This window comes from Kogia breviceps, chromosome 3 (genome assembly GCF_026419965.1).
Source record: "Kogia breviceps isolate mKogBre1 chromosome 3, mKogBre1 haplotype 1, whole genome shotgun sequence".
In the NCBI taxonomy this organism is placed as follows: Eukaryota; Metazoa; Chordata; class Mammalia; order Artiodactyla; family Physeteridae; genus Kogia; species Kogia breviceps.
The window spans coordinates 182,234,284-182,250,368 of NC_081312.1; the positions used below are offsets into that span (position 1 = coordinate 182,234,284).

Below are 16,085 nucleotides of genomic sequence, written 5' to 3' on the forward strand. Positions count from 1 at the left end.
CATTATTTAAAATATGAGGTTTTCTTTGCATAAGGTCGATTTATCTTCCTTTCCTATTTTTATGGTAAATGGGTTTGAATAGTATCCGTCCAAAACTCATGTCTATCCAGAACTTCAGAGGTGGCCTTATTTGGAAATAGGGTCTCTGTAGATGAAATAAGTAAAGTTAGGGATCTTGAAATGAAATCATCCTGGATTTAGGGTGGGCCCTATGTCCAATGACTGGTGTCCTTATAAGAGGAGGAGAGGACACACACAGACAGAGGTGGAACAAGCCATATGGAGATCGGGGCAGAGGTTCAGGTGAAGCTCCCACATGCCAAGGAAAGGCAGGGCCACCTGAAGTTGGAAGAGGCAGGAAGAACCCACCCCTACATGCATGGCAGGGGTGTGAACGTGACGATCACACCTTGATCTCAGCCTTCCGGCCTCTTGAACTGTGACAGAATAAATTTACGTTGTTATAAGCCACCCAGTTTGGGATCAATTGTTACGACAGCCCTTGCCAACTAATAACACTAGTGAAATAACAAGTGACCTTATTATGTCCACCGTATGGACATATTAAAATGCTGATCACGTCAACAGTGGGATCCTCTGCACCTGTGCCCAGATTATGCACACGCACAGGGCTAGGCTAGCTTCATGGGCACGTGACCCGTGCAGTCAGTCACACAGGGTCCCACACGCAGACGAGCCCTACCCACCCTTTGGATAGCCCGGCTGTCACTGTCCTGGAATTCTTAACAATTTTGAACAAGGGGCTAGGCACTGGGTCCCACAGGCTATGGCGCTGCTCCTGCACCCACATCAGGAAAGAATCTGACGTCCCTTTTCGTAAGCAAACAGCGTGGCTCAGCGGCGCTCACTATGAAAGGGCATCTTAAAAGATTTGAAAACCGTATGCAGCCAAATGTTTCTTTGCGTATGTAGAGAATGTAGCGTGTAACGCCTTCTTAGTACTCACGCATCCAAAATTCTGTGCTCCTCTGGGAACCCCAGCAACCAATTCTGTGATGGAAATAGTCATTTACAAGGTGAGTCGCACAGTACACTGTAAAGCTATACAACAAATCAGCTAAAGAGGGAGCCTCTTAAACGAGTAACTATCATGGATCCTGTAGAGAGATGGAGGTTTGAAGCCACAGTTGCGCACTGGCTCTTGCTTCTGCTACAGACGAAAAGAAAACAGAAGACCCAAAGTCGTACTTTGAGAATGACCTGTCCCCATCACATTCTCCATGTGTTTCTGCCTCCAGGACAGAAGCCTGGCTTCTCAGATCTGTGTGTGATTTGTCAGTTAAACCTCGTACCCTGGTTTCTCCAGTTTTCACTGTCTTTCATACTGGTCTTTTGTACTAGTGTACAGAGTAACAGCTTCTGACCCACTAATGTGTTCAAACAATTTCAGTTACCTAAGGAAACGCCACATACCATAAATGGTTGAGTCTTGCCCCCCCGGAACAGAATTATAGGACAACCTGGCAGCCAAGGGTACGCGAGGAAGGGAAGCGTCAATGATAGAGGTAGAAAAAGCAACTCTGGTGAAAAGCGGGGAGCACATTCCAATGCACAAGGATATGGCTCTAGATTCAGGACATAGTGGGTTCAGTCCTTGGGTCTGCCACAACCCGGCATCAATCACTGAAACTGATTTTTTCCAGTCACCTACAGTAGATGGGAGTTGGAACGGCCTGATTATCAAAGATCTTTCCAGCTCTCCTTTCTATAAAAATCTAAACTATCCTTTGGTTCATTGGGGTCGACATTTTAGTTTAATTTAAAGAAAGGGGGCCTGGAAAAGAGTCCCCTTCCATTCAAATTTCCCTTCCCCCAAACCTGGTCCTAAAGGTATAGCACAAATTCTAGCATTAATCCTCCCTGATGTAATAAACTCTAGCAGACTTGGGGGCTCATGCTGTTGGAGTGTTAATAATCAGAGAAGATCCATTTGGCCTAGATGTTGGACTTTTCAGTAGTAAATTTACTCACTCAACCAACATATAAATGTTAATTGCAAACATAGGATACAGCACGGAGCAAAGATAAAATTCCCTGCTCTCATGGAGCTTATACTTGAGCTGGAAGGGGCAGTCAATTTGAAAAGTAGAGTCAAATGTCACATTAGAAGGGGATGAGTAGAGTGCAGAAAAAACTAAGCAGTAAAATGGTACTGGAAGTGCTGGAACTGGGAGGCGGAAGGAATTATGATTTATTGGGGTGGTCAGGGAAGGTCTTGGCAAGAAGATGACATGTTACCAAAGACTGAAGAAAGTGAAGGAGTAAGTATTATGGAGATCTCGGAGAAGTATGTTCTAGTCAGCAGGAATAGCATGTGCAAAGGTCCTGAGGTAGAATTGTGTCTGGAGTATTCAAAGAACAGCAGGGAGGGCAGGGTGGCTGGAGTGGCTGGAAGGAGTCGGGGTAAAGGACTAGGAGCTGAGGTCAGAGTACATAGGGGCCTCATGAACAGAGTCTTTTAGGTCATTGTCAAGGCTTGGATTTTACACAGAATGAGTTGGGGCAATCAGTGGGAGCAAAGAAGTTACACCACGTGACTTCTGTTCCTCAAGGACCACGTTGGCTGCTGGATCTAGGGGAGACCACAGGAGGGCCAAGATGAAAGCAAAGAGGATCCGTTCGGAAGCTATTGCCACAGTGCTGATGGGGGCTTGGGTCAGAGTGGAGGCTGTGGAGGAGGTGAGAAGTAGGCAGATTCTGGCTGTCTTTTGAGTTTAGTTAGCAGGATTTGCTCATGGATTAGATATGGATGGGGTGTGAGAGAAAGAGCACAGTCCAAGGCTGACTTGCAAGGTTTTTTGCTTGAGCAGCTCAGAGGATGGCATTGCCATTTACTGAGATGGAGCTGATGGAGGGTAGAGCATGTTTAAGTGGAAAGATCAGGAGTTCAGGTATAAGCTTATTAAGTTTGGAAGAGCCATTCAAATAGAGATGTTGAGTGTTGAGTAGACTGTAGACTTTACACCGCATTCCAGCTTCATGGACACAGGTATGGATGTTTACTAGGGGCACCTAAAAACAGACCACAGTCAGATATAACAGAGCTGACTGATTTCGAGATCAGTCTTGCCAAGCAGGGAAGGCTAATGCCAAGTGAGATACCTGGCAACCACGGCTTCTCATTTCCCACAAACATTCAGAATTTGGTTTAAAAAAAAAAAAAAAATCAGCCACCACACTAGTCACTTTGGAGCCTGCAGCCTCATATGGCTATAACACAAAGGAGTTATTAAATGTAGTGCTGATTAAAAGTTTCAGAATCATTGAAAAATCACAGTCCTAAAAGAGCTTTTTGGGTCACGGCACTTTCCCCCCCGCGTTTCATATTGGGCTGGCCAAAAAGTTCGTTCGCGTGGAAAAACCTGAACGAATGTTTTGGCCAATGCAATAGAGGGCTTCGTTTCAACAGTGTTTCTCACCTTGCTGAGAGTCCCCGGTAAATTCCCCAGCAGCAACGGAATATCCTGTTTTAAAGCAAGAAACAAGCGAATCACACGTTTGAAGGCTGCACAAATGCTCTCTATCTAGAAATATGAAGGCAGCACCATAGTAGTGCTTTGTGCAGAAATCCCGACAAATCCTATGACATAAAAGTTCAGGGTTCTATAAAGAGAAAAAATTAATCAAACCAGGATTTATACTCAATCCTGGAAGCATATCGGATCTGCTACTGAGCCTGGCAACACCTTCGGATTCTGAGGTCCCTTCTAGAAGGAGGAACGCTTCATTGCCCACCTTGATGTGTGAATGGTGGCGGCTGCACTTTAAGAGTTGCTGACTCATCATAATCAGACATCATTACTCTGAAAGGTATCTCTTGTGCTCAGGTTTTGCAATTTCTGATCACCAACAAGGCTTACTTCCTAATACCTTTCATGATGATTTCCCACAAACTTCACTTGGCTCTAAAGTGAGATGAGGGGATAAAAGATAACTACAAATTTTCAAAGTTCATCAAGGAATCAAAACGCCAATACGATACCAAAGGTGGCAAGCAATAGTGATGAAATGGCATTGTGTGGTTTGCACATAATAAATTTGGAGAACATTCTAGCAACTGGAAAAATCTCTCGCTCTTTTTAGAAACTACAAAGGGTCATCATCATGTTGCCCGGGTAGTACGGGGCATTCTTACTAATACGTAGTATCTACAACTGGCAAAATATTTTATTTACAAGAGATTGTCACGGAGCCTATAAAACGGCTATCAAACTATGGAGACTACAGATAATGGCTGGATCAAAGGAAAAGAAAGTTAAGAGTCCACTCGAAGCTAGTAAGAGAAGAAAATTTGCAAAAGGTGCCAAATATTACAAGTGAGGAATAAAATTTGCTTCCACATTTAACATGCTTGTCTTTTGAGAAACCGCAAATGACTTGAGCAAAATGCATCTCACCGAGGTAACTGTCATCGTAGGAAGCAGGAGCTACTTCTGTCTGCTTTTCTCCAGCCAGTTTTCTCAGGATGTCCTTGAATGAGTAGTTTGCAATGATATCTGCAATACTGGCAGTGATCACCTGACCTGTGTTCAAACCCATGAACAGATTAACTGAATGAACACGAGAGGCGGGCCCTCTCCGCACAGACACAGGGTGTCTGAACAGCACACGTGCCCTTGAAAGTGGACATGAGGTTGCTTGCATTTTTGACAGTGAATTTTCCTGCCTGGCGCTAGAACTGCAGGCTAAATTTGCTGACAGCTGGTTAGAGCTTTCCGTTCTGATAGAAGAACCAAAGGTGAGCTATGTAATTGTTTTCATACAACATTTATTTTTTTCTGTTGTTTAAATTAAGGTATAGTTGGTTTATAATATCATGTTAGTTTCAGGCACACAGCATAGTGATTCCGTGTTTTTATAGATTATACTCCGTATCAGGTTATTACAAGATAATGGGTATAATTCCCTGTGCTGTACAGTATATCCTTGTTACTCATCTATTTGATGCAGAGTAGTTCATATCTGTTAATCCAATACCCCGTAATTTATCTGTAGTCCTCCTGCCTTTACCTTGCTTACTTCCTCCACCTCCAAATGATAAACATTTCTAAGCATGAGGGCACCTGTAGGCAAAATTTATGTCATTAATTAAAAAAAACTTCACTCAACTATTCATCTGTAATTTAAATATTCTAGAATATTCTAGCTAGCAGAAACACCATCTAGATTTGAGATCATCTAGCCCCAAATATATCTTCTTACAGGTGGGAGAACTGGCCTGCAGAGCTCGAGCGCATTCCCTAAGGTCACATGCTTTTGCTATTAGGATATTCAGCATTACAACCAGGGTCTTCTTTGGCATTCTAATAAGACTTTTTGTCGTCTCTCAAAGTACAGATGTATTAAATCGAAATCACTTACTTAGTGAATAGGTCGTAAAACACATCAGCTAAGCTAAAGCAATGAATTACGTAATCTCTGAGTCATTCACATCTTATGCTAAAATATATACATAAAGCATAAAATTATGACCATGGAAAGCATCGAGGCCCAGCAAGATCCAGAATTTTAGCAAAAAGGGAATCCGTGGCCACCAACATTGGCATGGTAAGAACACTGGCTAATCTGCCCCAAATATAGTCACTATCAGAAGTCTTGAAATATGAGTGTATTGGGATAGACATGAATCCAAAAGACGGCCAGCAATGTTCCACTGCAACTTTTACGCATTCCTGTGTTTATTATGGAAATCTAAGGAAAAAGTGTGATCTCATGCTCTTTGGGAGAAAACTGGAGGAATGCTTTCAAGAGACTAAAATTTAATATTAATTTTAAAGCCAAACTATTTCTTGGGAATTCACACATTCCCACAGTCTTTCTGTCTCAAGTTGCAAAAGAATAAAACTGTTAAATCAGGCCGTAAATATCTCCAAGTGACCTTTCCTGAAATGACTGTTCTTATATTAAGACAATCGTATTTACACATGAGTTTCTGAACAACGTCTGTAGAATTTGCCAGTTTTCTCTGGGTTAAAGCTAAATATCCCCTTCCCTGCTCCCACAGACACACTGCCTTTGCTTTATTTCCTTTAGTTGCTTCTATAAATATTATAATCTTAAGAGTGACTGAGTAAAATTTTAAATGATCTCAGACAAATGCTCTCTGTCTCCTTGACACGACTGTCAGCATATCATCTATATCAGACTTTTTTTTTCAACGTAAGGAAAGAATTATGTGAAATTAATCAAGTGCATTAGAACAAAATCTTTTTAAACACATCACTTTTATTTTATACCCATCTTCTGCATAAAATATATTGTTTTCCAGTTTGCAAAACAATGTTTAAAGACTGAAAGGTTAATTATTTGATGTTCATAGTTGTATATGTATGAATTAAGCTTAACAGTAATTTCATGTAAAATTTTATCATAAATCCATCTTGCCTGTATCTTTCCCATCGGCCTTTTAAACATGATCAGGTCTCCTCCATTAAAAAAAACACAAAACCCCCAAAACTTCACTCAACTATTCATCTCGCTCATATTCTACTCTATCCTGATTCTAAACTTTACAGCCCAAATTAAGTCTGTATTCTCTGTAATCTGTCTTTAGGCACCCCATTCACATCCACGGCTTTGGTTATCACCACTATGCTAGTTTTTATTTTAGCCTAGATATCTTCATCTAAATCCTTATGTGAAAAGTCCTGGACATCTCAAACATGTTCAGACTCAACATAACCAAAAGTAAACTCATCATCCTCCCTCCCCGGGCCACTCCAAACCCGTTCTCTTCCGGCTTTCTCCACTTCAGGGACTGGGACCCACCTAAAATCGTTCAGCTACAAAAGTCAGAAACGTATCCTTGGCATCCTTCCTGTTCACCCACATACATCCAAATCATCATCCAGGCTGTTTATTCTGCCTCCCACGTCTCTCTCAAATTCCGCCCCTTTCTCAGTCTCTACTGTGACCGCTCTAAGAAGCAAACATCTTCATTTGAACCTTGCAGCTGGTTTACCTTATAGACTTAAAACTAGCTTAGAACCTTATAACTTTGCTGATACTGCACTTTGGCCAACTCCCGATCCACTTTCCACACTGCAGCCAGCGTGATCTTTGTGTAACACACATCGGATCATAGCATCCCACGCCTCAAATTCTCCAGTGGTTTCCCTTATTCTCAGAACAAACAACACATTCTTACTCTACCTCAGGCAATCCATTTAAACTCCAACCATCCACCGGGGATTTCTCATTGTTTTGGAGACGAAACTGCTTACCTGGGGCTGCAAGCCCTTGCAGGGAGGGTGGGACCCCTCCCTCCCACTCAGCAGCTCTTAACTCTAGTCCCCTGATTTCCCTCCATTCTCAGCTCACCGGGCTCCTTTATGCCCTAGAACATTTTCACACAACGCTTCCTCTCTTCGCCTGGTTACCTCCTACTCGGGGTTCAGAGCTCAGTTCAGGGTTGCTGCTTCCAAATTCGTTGACCTTAACGTTGATGCCGGCTTATGTAACACCTTTTTAAGAATCAGAGAAAGCCATCCCTCCTGGGCAGACGCCATCACGCACCTGGGTTCAGGGCTCCCTGAGCAGAGCACAGGTTGTATTTCATCGCGTCAGCCAATGTTCAGAGGACAAAACATACCTGCATGGGGCCACCCTGGAGAAGCCTCCTGCGCTCTCACGGCCCGGTCTTGACATACCTTCCTAGTGAGTATCATGCCTGGAGTTTCGTAAGTACTCGTGTGAGTAATTCGATTAATGCCTGCATCTTTCCCCAGATGCTAACCTCTGCGGGTTACTCATTATTGTACCCTCAGCATCCAGCGCAAAGCCTGGCATGGTCTCAGTAAGCATTTGATGAATAAAGGAATTAAGTTGCAACAGTATTTTAAAATATCATTTATATCACAAAGTACAAACTGAAATGATGCTTCCTTCATTGGAGAAACTACCAATATGGAGATTAAATTAACATAATACAAATTCAACACTTGATGTTACTTCTGTTTCATCTCCCTGTTGGAAACAACCCGTGGGCATTTCTTCTCTGCTAACAGGACCTACCTTGCCAATAAAAACTGCCAGGGCCTCCAACTATAAGGTCTCCATTCTACAAAACAGAAAGGGCAACAACAATTGGAAAAGAAAACCAGTTTCTTTTTTTTTAAGGGTGAGAAATCATCGTTCATAAGCATTGCTCTAACAATTATACATAAAAAGTAATTTTTAAAAGACGCCCTTATATCTGAGTCATGCAGGTCATTTTCTTTCCTTTTATTGCTTTCAATTATTTAGTGTGTTATCATATTCAATAATTTAAATTAGATTCAATCAGGTAAGTAAAATTCTCTCCCCTGAGAATATATAAATTCAGTTTTTTGGCACTGCCTCAGGTAAGCAAAATATCTACATCTGGGGGCTTCCCTGGTGGCGCAGTGGTTGAGAATCTGCCTGCTAATGCAGGGGACACGGGTTTGAGCCCTGGTCTGGGAAGATCCCACATGCCGTGGAGCAACTAGGCCCGTGCGCCACAACTACTGAGCCTGGGCATCTGTCTGGAGCCTGTGCTCCACAACAAGAGAGGCCGCAACAGTGAGAGGCCCTTGCTCCGCGATGAAGAGTGGCCCCCGCTCGCCACAACTAGAGAAAGCCCTCGCACAGAAACGAAGACCCAACACATCAAAAATAAATAAATAAAACTCCTACCCCCAACATCTTCTTTAAAAACACAAACAAACAAAAATAATATCTACATCTTTCATGCTGTGCAATTTAGTAGACATGGCCTTTCGAGCCTTAGCAATTAAAAGAAAATTTGGTTCCTGTTTACTTCAAGGCCACAGTAATGCCTGTTTTTTTTTTCTATACATCTGCAAACCCACCCCTTCCCAGGAGAGGGAGTGACAACTCCAGACTAGAAAATTAAAACTTTCCTTTCTTCTTACAGCCCTACCTTCCTTATCCTGCATCCATAAGTTTTAGTGTGGGGGTGGGTGGGAGAAAAAGAGTAAACTTTCAGACACTGATGAAATTTACAGTATTTGCAAAACCATGGAAGCTTTGCTGCCAACATTCTTATTAAATATCTGTTTTTAATTTGTGAAAGGATACGTGAAATTAACATTAACACTAATGTGAAATCTAATCAGTCAATTACACCTAAGAGATAAAAACATAGATTCTTGTGATCTTTTTAGAAGCATATTTCTTTACTGAGTTTTTGAGATTTTCATTTAAAAACGAAGCAAGACTGTTGCTTTTCAGTCTGTGTATTCCTTTTTTTTTTCTCATATAACCATTTTTAATACATAACCAGCAAAGGAAGCAAGCAGAGGAGATTATCAAAGGGCATTAAACACTTCTCTAAATGCATTAAAGAATGTTTATATCATCCATTCCCTGGTATAACACTCTTGTCAAAGTAGCTTGTACATAGTAATCTTTTAAACATTTTCCTACATAGGTTTTTAAACAATTCTCTAAATGCATTACAGAATGTCTTTCAAATCCAATTCCTTAAACAACACTCTTTGCCGTGTAGCAAGCAGGTTTCACTGTTTTAACCATTATTCCATGTGTCTTTTATTTTTTTTAACATCTTTATTGGAGTATAATTGCTTTACAATGGTGTGTTAGTTCCTGCTTTATAACAAAGTGAATCAGTTATACATATACATATGTCCCCATATCTCTCCCTTCTTGTATCTCCCTCCCTCCCACCCTCCCTATCTCACCCCTCTAGGTGGTCACAAAGCCCTGAGCTGATCTCCCTGTGCTATGCGGCTGCTTCCCACTAGCTATCTATTTTACGTTTGGTAGTGTATATATGTCCATGCCACTCTCTCACTTCGTCACAGCTTACCCTTCCCCCTCCCCATATCCTCAAGTCCATGCTCTAGTAGGTCTGTGTCTTTATTCCCGTCTTGCCCCTAGGTTCTTCATGGGTTTTTTTACTATTTAATAAATTGCCGTATGTATAGATTACTTTATTAAAAATAAAGAGCAAATAAAAAAATTTAAATAAGTTGCCAAAACAGGCCAGGTGTAGACCTAAATGTTCTTTTGTTGATGGTGGTTATTGGGGGGTGGAATGAGAAGCAGGGGGTAAAAAAAAAAAGAAATCAAACAGATAAAATAAATTTTAGAAGCTATAAGATCAAAAGAGTTTACCTTATAAAAGTCCAGACTAAATCCTGCTTGGCAGTACCCCTGACCTTCAGGATCAGCATTGCCTGGAATGATCAAAAGATACAAATGTTATGATGTCATTATCCCCAAGATATATTTTAATAACCAGTTCAGGATACACTGTTGTTTTATCTATAGACTTCTAAATTTAAAATGATCGATATGTGTTCTATATTTATTTTTAAAATTTATTCCAAGTAATTTCTTACATACATTGCAATCTGTTTTCTTGTCCCAAATGGTGCTGTGATTGTACAGCAAGAGCAAATAGGAATAGCGTCCCTTGGAGTCACGATACTGGGTTCTATAACTCAGGTGTATTTGAAGAAATAAAACCTCCATCTCCCAACTCTGTTCCAAGTTCCCCAAGGGGCAATAATGTGTTTCTGTGGTGCCCACGTGTTCTGAGTAAAGCAATGCCTTGAGAAAGAGAGAGCTGAATTTAGTCACCTGGGTGGACACTTTCTGCTGGGGTCACCGATACGAGTTTCAATGTCCTGATCTCTCACAGGAGATTAACTTCAAATTCTTCTATTATCATTACGTAAATTTGGACATGGCATTTCTGATCACGCTGCGTCTCACAGGGACTCTAGTGTTCACAAAAGACAAAACTCTCTAGCAATGGCTTATTTTATACTCTCTGCAATGTAATTCACTAGCTGAACGTCCAATAGGACTTTTTTACAATACAGTTTTTTTAAACCATAGGCAGGTCAACCTGTGGATTCCCACGACATTCGGATCCTGGGACATTAGGATGAGGAATGTACTACTTGTCACTTGTACTTTAAAAGAGTATCACTTCTAAAGTGCTTAAATTAAAACCAAAATACAGTTCAGTAGAGGGAATCTCAGTCACTAGCCAGTTAGATGCAAACATGCAAATAATTACTCCTTTCTTATCAAGGATATTTCTGAATGGAAACTAAAATAAGAGGGCAGGAAAGGAAATGCACATCATCCCAGGAAGAATTTATAGGCTGGACATATGCCTGTTCCAGAAGCTTTTGGAAATGGATCAGGCCTTTCCAGCTTTTCCTAGGATGCCTTCTGTTTTCTCTTTTCTTTGGTTAGTACTTAGCTAATTTTAGCACTGTCATCAGCCATTCTTTCCAGATGTTCCCTTTATATTTTAAAATACTTTTCTATTTCATATACTGTATTTTTTTGATGATCTGTTTTTAATTCAAATGTCGCTGCTTTGTGTGTGTTTGTGTGTGTGTGTGTGTGTGTGTGTGTGTGTGTGTTTTAAGCTAAGTTTTTTTTTACAGCTTTACTGAGGTATACTTAATATACCAAAAAAATGCACATCTTACTGTGTACGTTTTGATGAGTTTAGACATATGCCTCATACCATGATACCACCACCACGATCATGGGAATAAACATATTCATCAGCTCCAAAAGATTTCTTGTGTTCCCCACCCTCAATCAAATGTGCTTTTTTGTTGGTTTTTTTTTGTGGTGAAAACACTTAACATGAGATCTACCCTCTTAACAAATGTTTAGTGCACAGTACCTTACAATACATTTTATTTTATAACTATATTTTGTGGTTTATAATTATGAATGCTACAAAGTTCCTTAAAGTCTCAGATGTCTAGGTACCATTTTTCTAGAAGTTCATGCCTGTAAATAGTTGTATGCAACCAGAAATATATATGAACACAAGATATATGATTATGTGAACATAGATGTATTGACTGTATTTAAGAAATGTATTTTTTGGGCTTCCCTGGTGGCGCAGTGGTTGAGAGTCCGCCTGCCGATGCAGGGGACACGGGTTCGTGCCCCAGTCCGGGAAGATCCCACATGCCGCGGAGCGGTTGGGCCCGTGAGCCATGGCTGCTGAGCCTGCGCGTCCGGAGCCTGTGCTCCGCAATGGGAGAGGCCACAGCAGTGAGAGGCCCGCGTATCGCAAAAAAAAAAAAAAAAAAAAAAAAAGAAATGTATTTTTTAATGCATAAATCTTTTTTATAAATCCTTTCGAAAATCAACTCTGACTTTTTCAATATTGTAAATTATTCAGAAAGGAAGAAACAGGACCATTCTTTGAAATCATTTTGCTGCAAAACAGGAAACTGAAAAAATTAAGAGAAAACAGTAATTTTTCATAAAATTCATCAAGAAAGCAACCAACTTCAAATGCTGAAGTGGTGATTATAATAGAAATGGGAGGTTATTTGCTTTGCAAAGTTTTTCCTCTTACAATTATAGTTTATGAGAGCTGAAGGAATCTTTCTTCCTAGAACTTCAGAGCATCTGTGAACTTTACAATTATGCCCTGTAGAGTAAACTCAGGAATCCAGGAACTCACGCTATCATGTGTTGGCCTCCCAAGGAGAATGGAAAGGTGTGTGTAAACCATTGCCATCTAAATTATGAATGACCGTAAGAGCTACAGGCATGTCATTCATATGAATGAGCAGAATACCACCCAAATTGCTCAAAGTGTCGGTGAAGGGGGTTTGCGGTGTGACATGAACATGAGAGCCTTCTTGAAATTCTCCTTTGAAAGTAATATCCCTGTGCTGTGATATTGACCATACGCACATGAGCAAGGTGGCTTTGTGTTTATGAACGGTGAACTCCTTAGGGATTCACAGGAAGCCGGCTCCTTGGGTGCATTTGAGAAGGAAGTACTTCCAGTAAGAGAGAGACCAGGAGGATGTGACACTGGAGTTGTGTACTAGACTGAACAGAATTCCTGGCCATTTGTTTGGCTACTCCGCAACTTGACATAAACTTCACCTTTACCTGTGTCAAGCTATTCTTTTATTTAGGAAAGTAAACGCTAAATAAATTGGCAACATAATATACCCGTGTAACTCAAAATGAGAGCATACTATACTTTAAATTTTTAGATAAGGGTTCAAACTCACCCTGCAACTCTTATCCACAAGTCTAGATGGCTTATGCTGTATTTTAATCTGAGCTCTCCCATCACATGGGCAGTCAGATAAAAAGGCAGAACAAGAAGCAGTGACATGTTTTCTAAACAATCATCCTTGATTTTGGCTGGAACAGGATATATCATCAAGGTAAGAGGCATGTGAAGGACGGGCTCCTCATTTCAGCTACAGTAGTTTACTGCTGTGGGGAGGTATCTCTAGCAAGTCGTGAGAAATGTGATATGGATAGGTGTAAAAATTGATGAAACAAGTTCAGTTTTGAATCTCAGCTCTAACATAAATTTTATGAATAAATTCAGGATTTATTTATTGCTCTACCTGACTTTTTTTTGTTGCCATGATACACGGCTTGCGGGATCTTAGTTCCCCAACCAGGGATCGAACCCGTGCCCCCTGCAGTGGAAGCGTGGAGCCCTAACCACTGGACTGCCAGGGAATTCCCTGACCTTTATCTTTAGCGTAATAAGAAGGACCTCTTACAGAACCCAGCGGCATGACACCTTGAGTGGAACACGACACAAAATATCTCTCTTAATGGATGATGCCATGCTTGGAAAGCTCCTGCTTTCCTGCTTCAGTAACTGCTAAGAGAAGCCCTTCCCATCGTCCTGTCTGAAACAGCTCCTCTCCCCACCCAGGCATATCGCTCCCTACTCTTTTGCCTTGCTATATTTTTCTTTGCAATACTTTTCACTACCTGACATTATATTAGAAACTTATTTATGATTTTAAAAAGTTTTGTTGTTGAGATGTAATTGACATATTAGTCCAAGGTGTACAACACAGTTTGATTTATGTATATACTGTGAAATAATTACTACAATAAATGTAGTTAACATCTGTCACCACACATCGTTACAATCTTTTCTGCTTTTGGCTGTGTTGGGTCTTCATTGCTACGCGTGGGCTTTGTCTGGTTGCAGCGAGCGGGGGCTACTCTTCGTTGCGGTGCGTGGGCTTCTCATTGCGGTGGCTTCTCTTGTTGCGGAGCACGGGCTCTAGGCGCTAGGGCTTCACTAGTTGTGGCTCACGGGCTCTAGAGCGCAGGCTCAGTAGTTATGGCTCACGGGCTGTAGGGCACAGGCTCAGTAGTTGTGGCGCACGGGCTTTGTTGCTCCGCGGCATGTGGGATCTTCCCGGACCAGGGATCAAACCCATGTCTCCTCCATTAGCAGGCAGATTCTCAACCACTGAGCCACCAGGGAAGCCCCGTTACAATCTTTTTAAAGCTCTTAAGATCTACTCTCACAGCAACGTTCATCTATACAATATCGTATTACTAACTCCAGTCACCGTGCTGTACATTACATCCCCAGGGTTTGTCTTATAACTGGAAGCTTGTACATTTGGACCACCTTCACCCATGTAACCCACACCCACACACCCCACCACTGGCAACCACCAATCTGTACTCTTTTTCTGTGAGTTTGTGTGGGGTTTTTTTAAAGATTTTTGCATATAAATGAGATCATACAGAGTATTTTTCTTTATCTGACTTACTCCATTTAGCATAATGCCCTCAAGATCCATCCATGTTGTCATAAATGGCAAGACTTCATTCTTTTTTATGACTGAATAATATTCCATTGTGTATATATCCATATCCATATCTCTCTCTATTCCATATTTCCTTTATCCACTCATCCACTGATGGATCCTTTGGTTTTTCCATGACTTGGTTATTGTAAGTTGTGCTTCAACGAACATGGGGGTGCAGATATCTTTTCAAGATAGTGGTTTCAGTTCTTTTAGATAAATACCCAGAAGTGGAATTGCTGGATCTGAACTTATATATTTACGCATATGTTGTCTCTCTCCCGCCCTAGAATGTGTTTTTTGAAGACGGGGGTTTGCTTTTTCTTGTCCTGTGCTTTATTCTCTAAACATAGAGTAATTAGCGCTCAGTGTATTCAAAAAACACGTGTTGAATGAATGCATAACTGAGTCTTATTATCTATAAGGAACACCTCTTTTATTTATTTATTTAAGTTTATTTATTTATTGGCTGTGTTGGGTCTTCGTTGGCAGGGGCTACTCTTCGGTGCGGTGCACGGGCTTCTCTTGTTGCAGAGCACGGGCTCTAGGCGCGCGGGCTTCAGTAGTTTGCGGCACGCGGGCTCAGTAGCTGTGGCTCGCGGGCTCCAGAGCACAGGCTCAGTAGTTGTGGCACACGGGTTTAGTTGCTCCGCGGCATGTGGGATCTTCCCGGGTCAGGGCTCGAACCCCTGTCCCCTGCATCGGCAGGCAGATTCTTAACCACGGCACCACCAGGAAAAGTCCAGGAACACCTCTTTTAAAGCCATTTAAGGAACTTCCCTGGTGGTGCCGTGGTTAAGAATCCACCTGCCAGTGCAGGGGACACGGGTTCGATCCCTGGTCTGGGAAGATCCCACATGCCGCGGAGCAACTAAGCCCCTGCGCCACAACTACCGAGACCGCGTGCAGCAACTGCTGAAGACCCCCCGCATGCCTAGAGCCCACGCTCCACAACAAGAGAAGCCACCACAATGAGAAGCCCGTGCACCACAACGAAGAGTAGACCCCGCTCGCCGCAACTAGAGAAAGCCCGCGGGCAGCAACGAAGACCCAATGCAGCCAAAAATAAATAAATAAAATAAAATAAAATAAAAATTTAGACTGAACAGAAAAAAAAAAGCCATTTAAAATAAAATTCGGAGTTGATGGATTATTCATTCAGCTGACATTCGTTAAGATGTGAGGGAGTGACTGATTTATTTCAGTATTTTAAACCAGGAAGTCATCATCTTCTCCTCGCCAAAATCTTCACCCAAACCCTCAGAGTTAGCTGTTTCACTCCCAGCCCTTTAGGTCTCTAAAGCTCAGAGGCCTCTTTATGAGCCCTCTAATATCACCCATCCATTCCCTACCTTCATTGTTTGATTTCTTTTTTTTTTTTTTTTTTTTTTGCGGTATGCGGGCCTCTCGCACAGGCTCCGGACGCACAGGCCTAGCGGCCATGGCTCACGGGCTTAGTTGCTCCGCGGCATGTGG

The 16,085-nt window shown here is 41.7% G+C and overlaps 1 protein-coding gene across 2 annotated transcripts in view; it reads right to left on the reverse strand.

Moving 5' to 3' along the window:
- Positions 1-16,085, reverse strand: part of ITGA8 (integrin subunit alpha 8) — a 186,308-nt gene that overhangs the window by 140,993 nt on the left and 29,230 nt on the right. The window contains exons 5-9 of one of the 2 annotated variants that reach the window (XM_059059167.2): positions 10,141-10,202; positions 8,035-8,080; positions 4,419-4,544; positions 3,441-3,485; positions 968-1,011 (exon numbers count right to left, since the gene is read on the reverse strand). In XM_059059167.2, coding sequence (XP_058915150.1) covers positions 968-1,011; positions 3,441-3,485; positions 4,419-4,544; positions 8,035-8,080; positions 10,141-10,202 — 323 coding nt within the window. The remainder of the gene's footprint in view (positions 1-967; positions 1,012-3,440; positions 3,486-4,418; positions 4,545-8,034; positions 8,081-10,140; positions 10,203-16,085) is intronic. The other variant, XM_067030489.1, reaches the window with a different exon arrangement.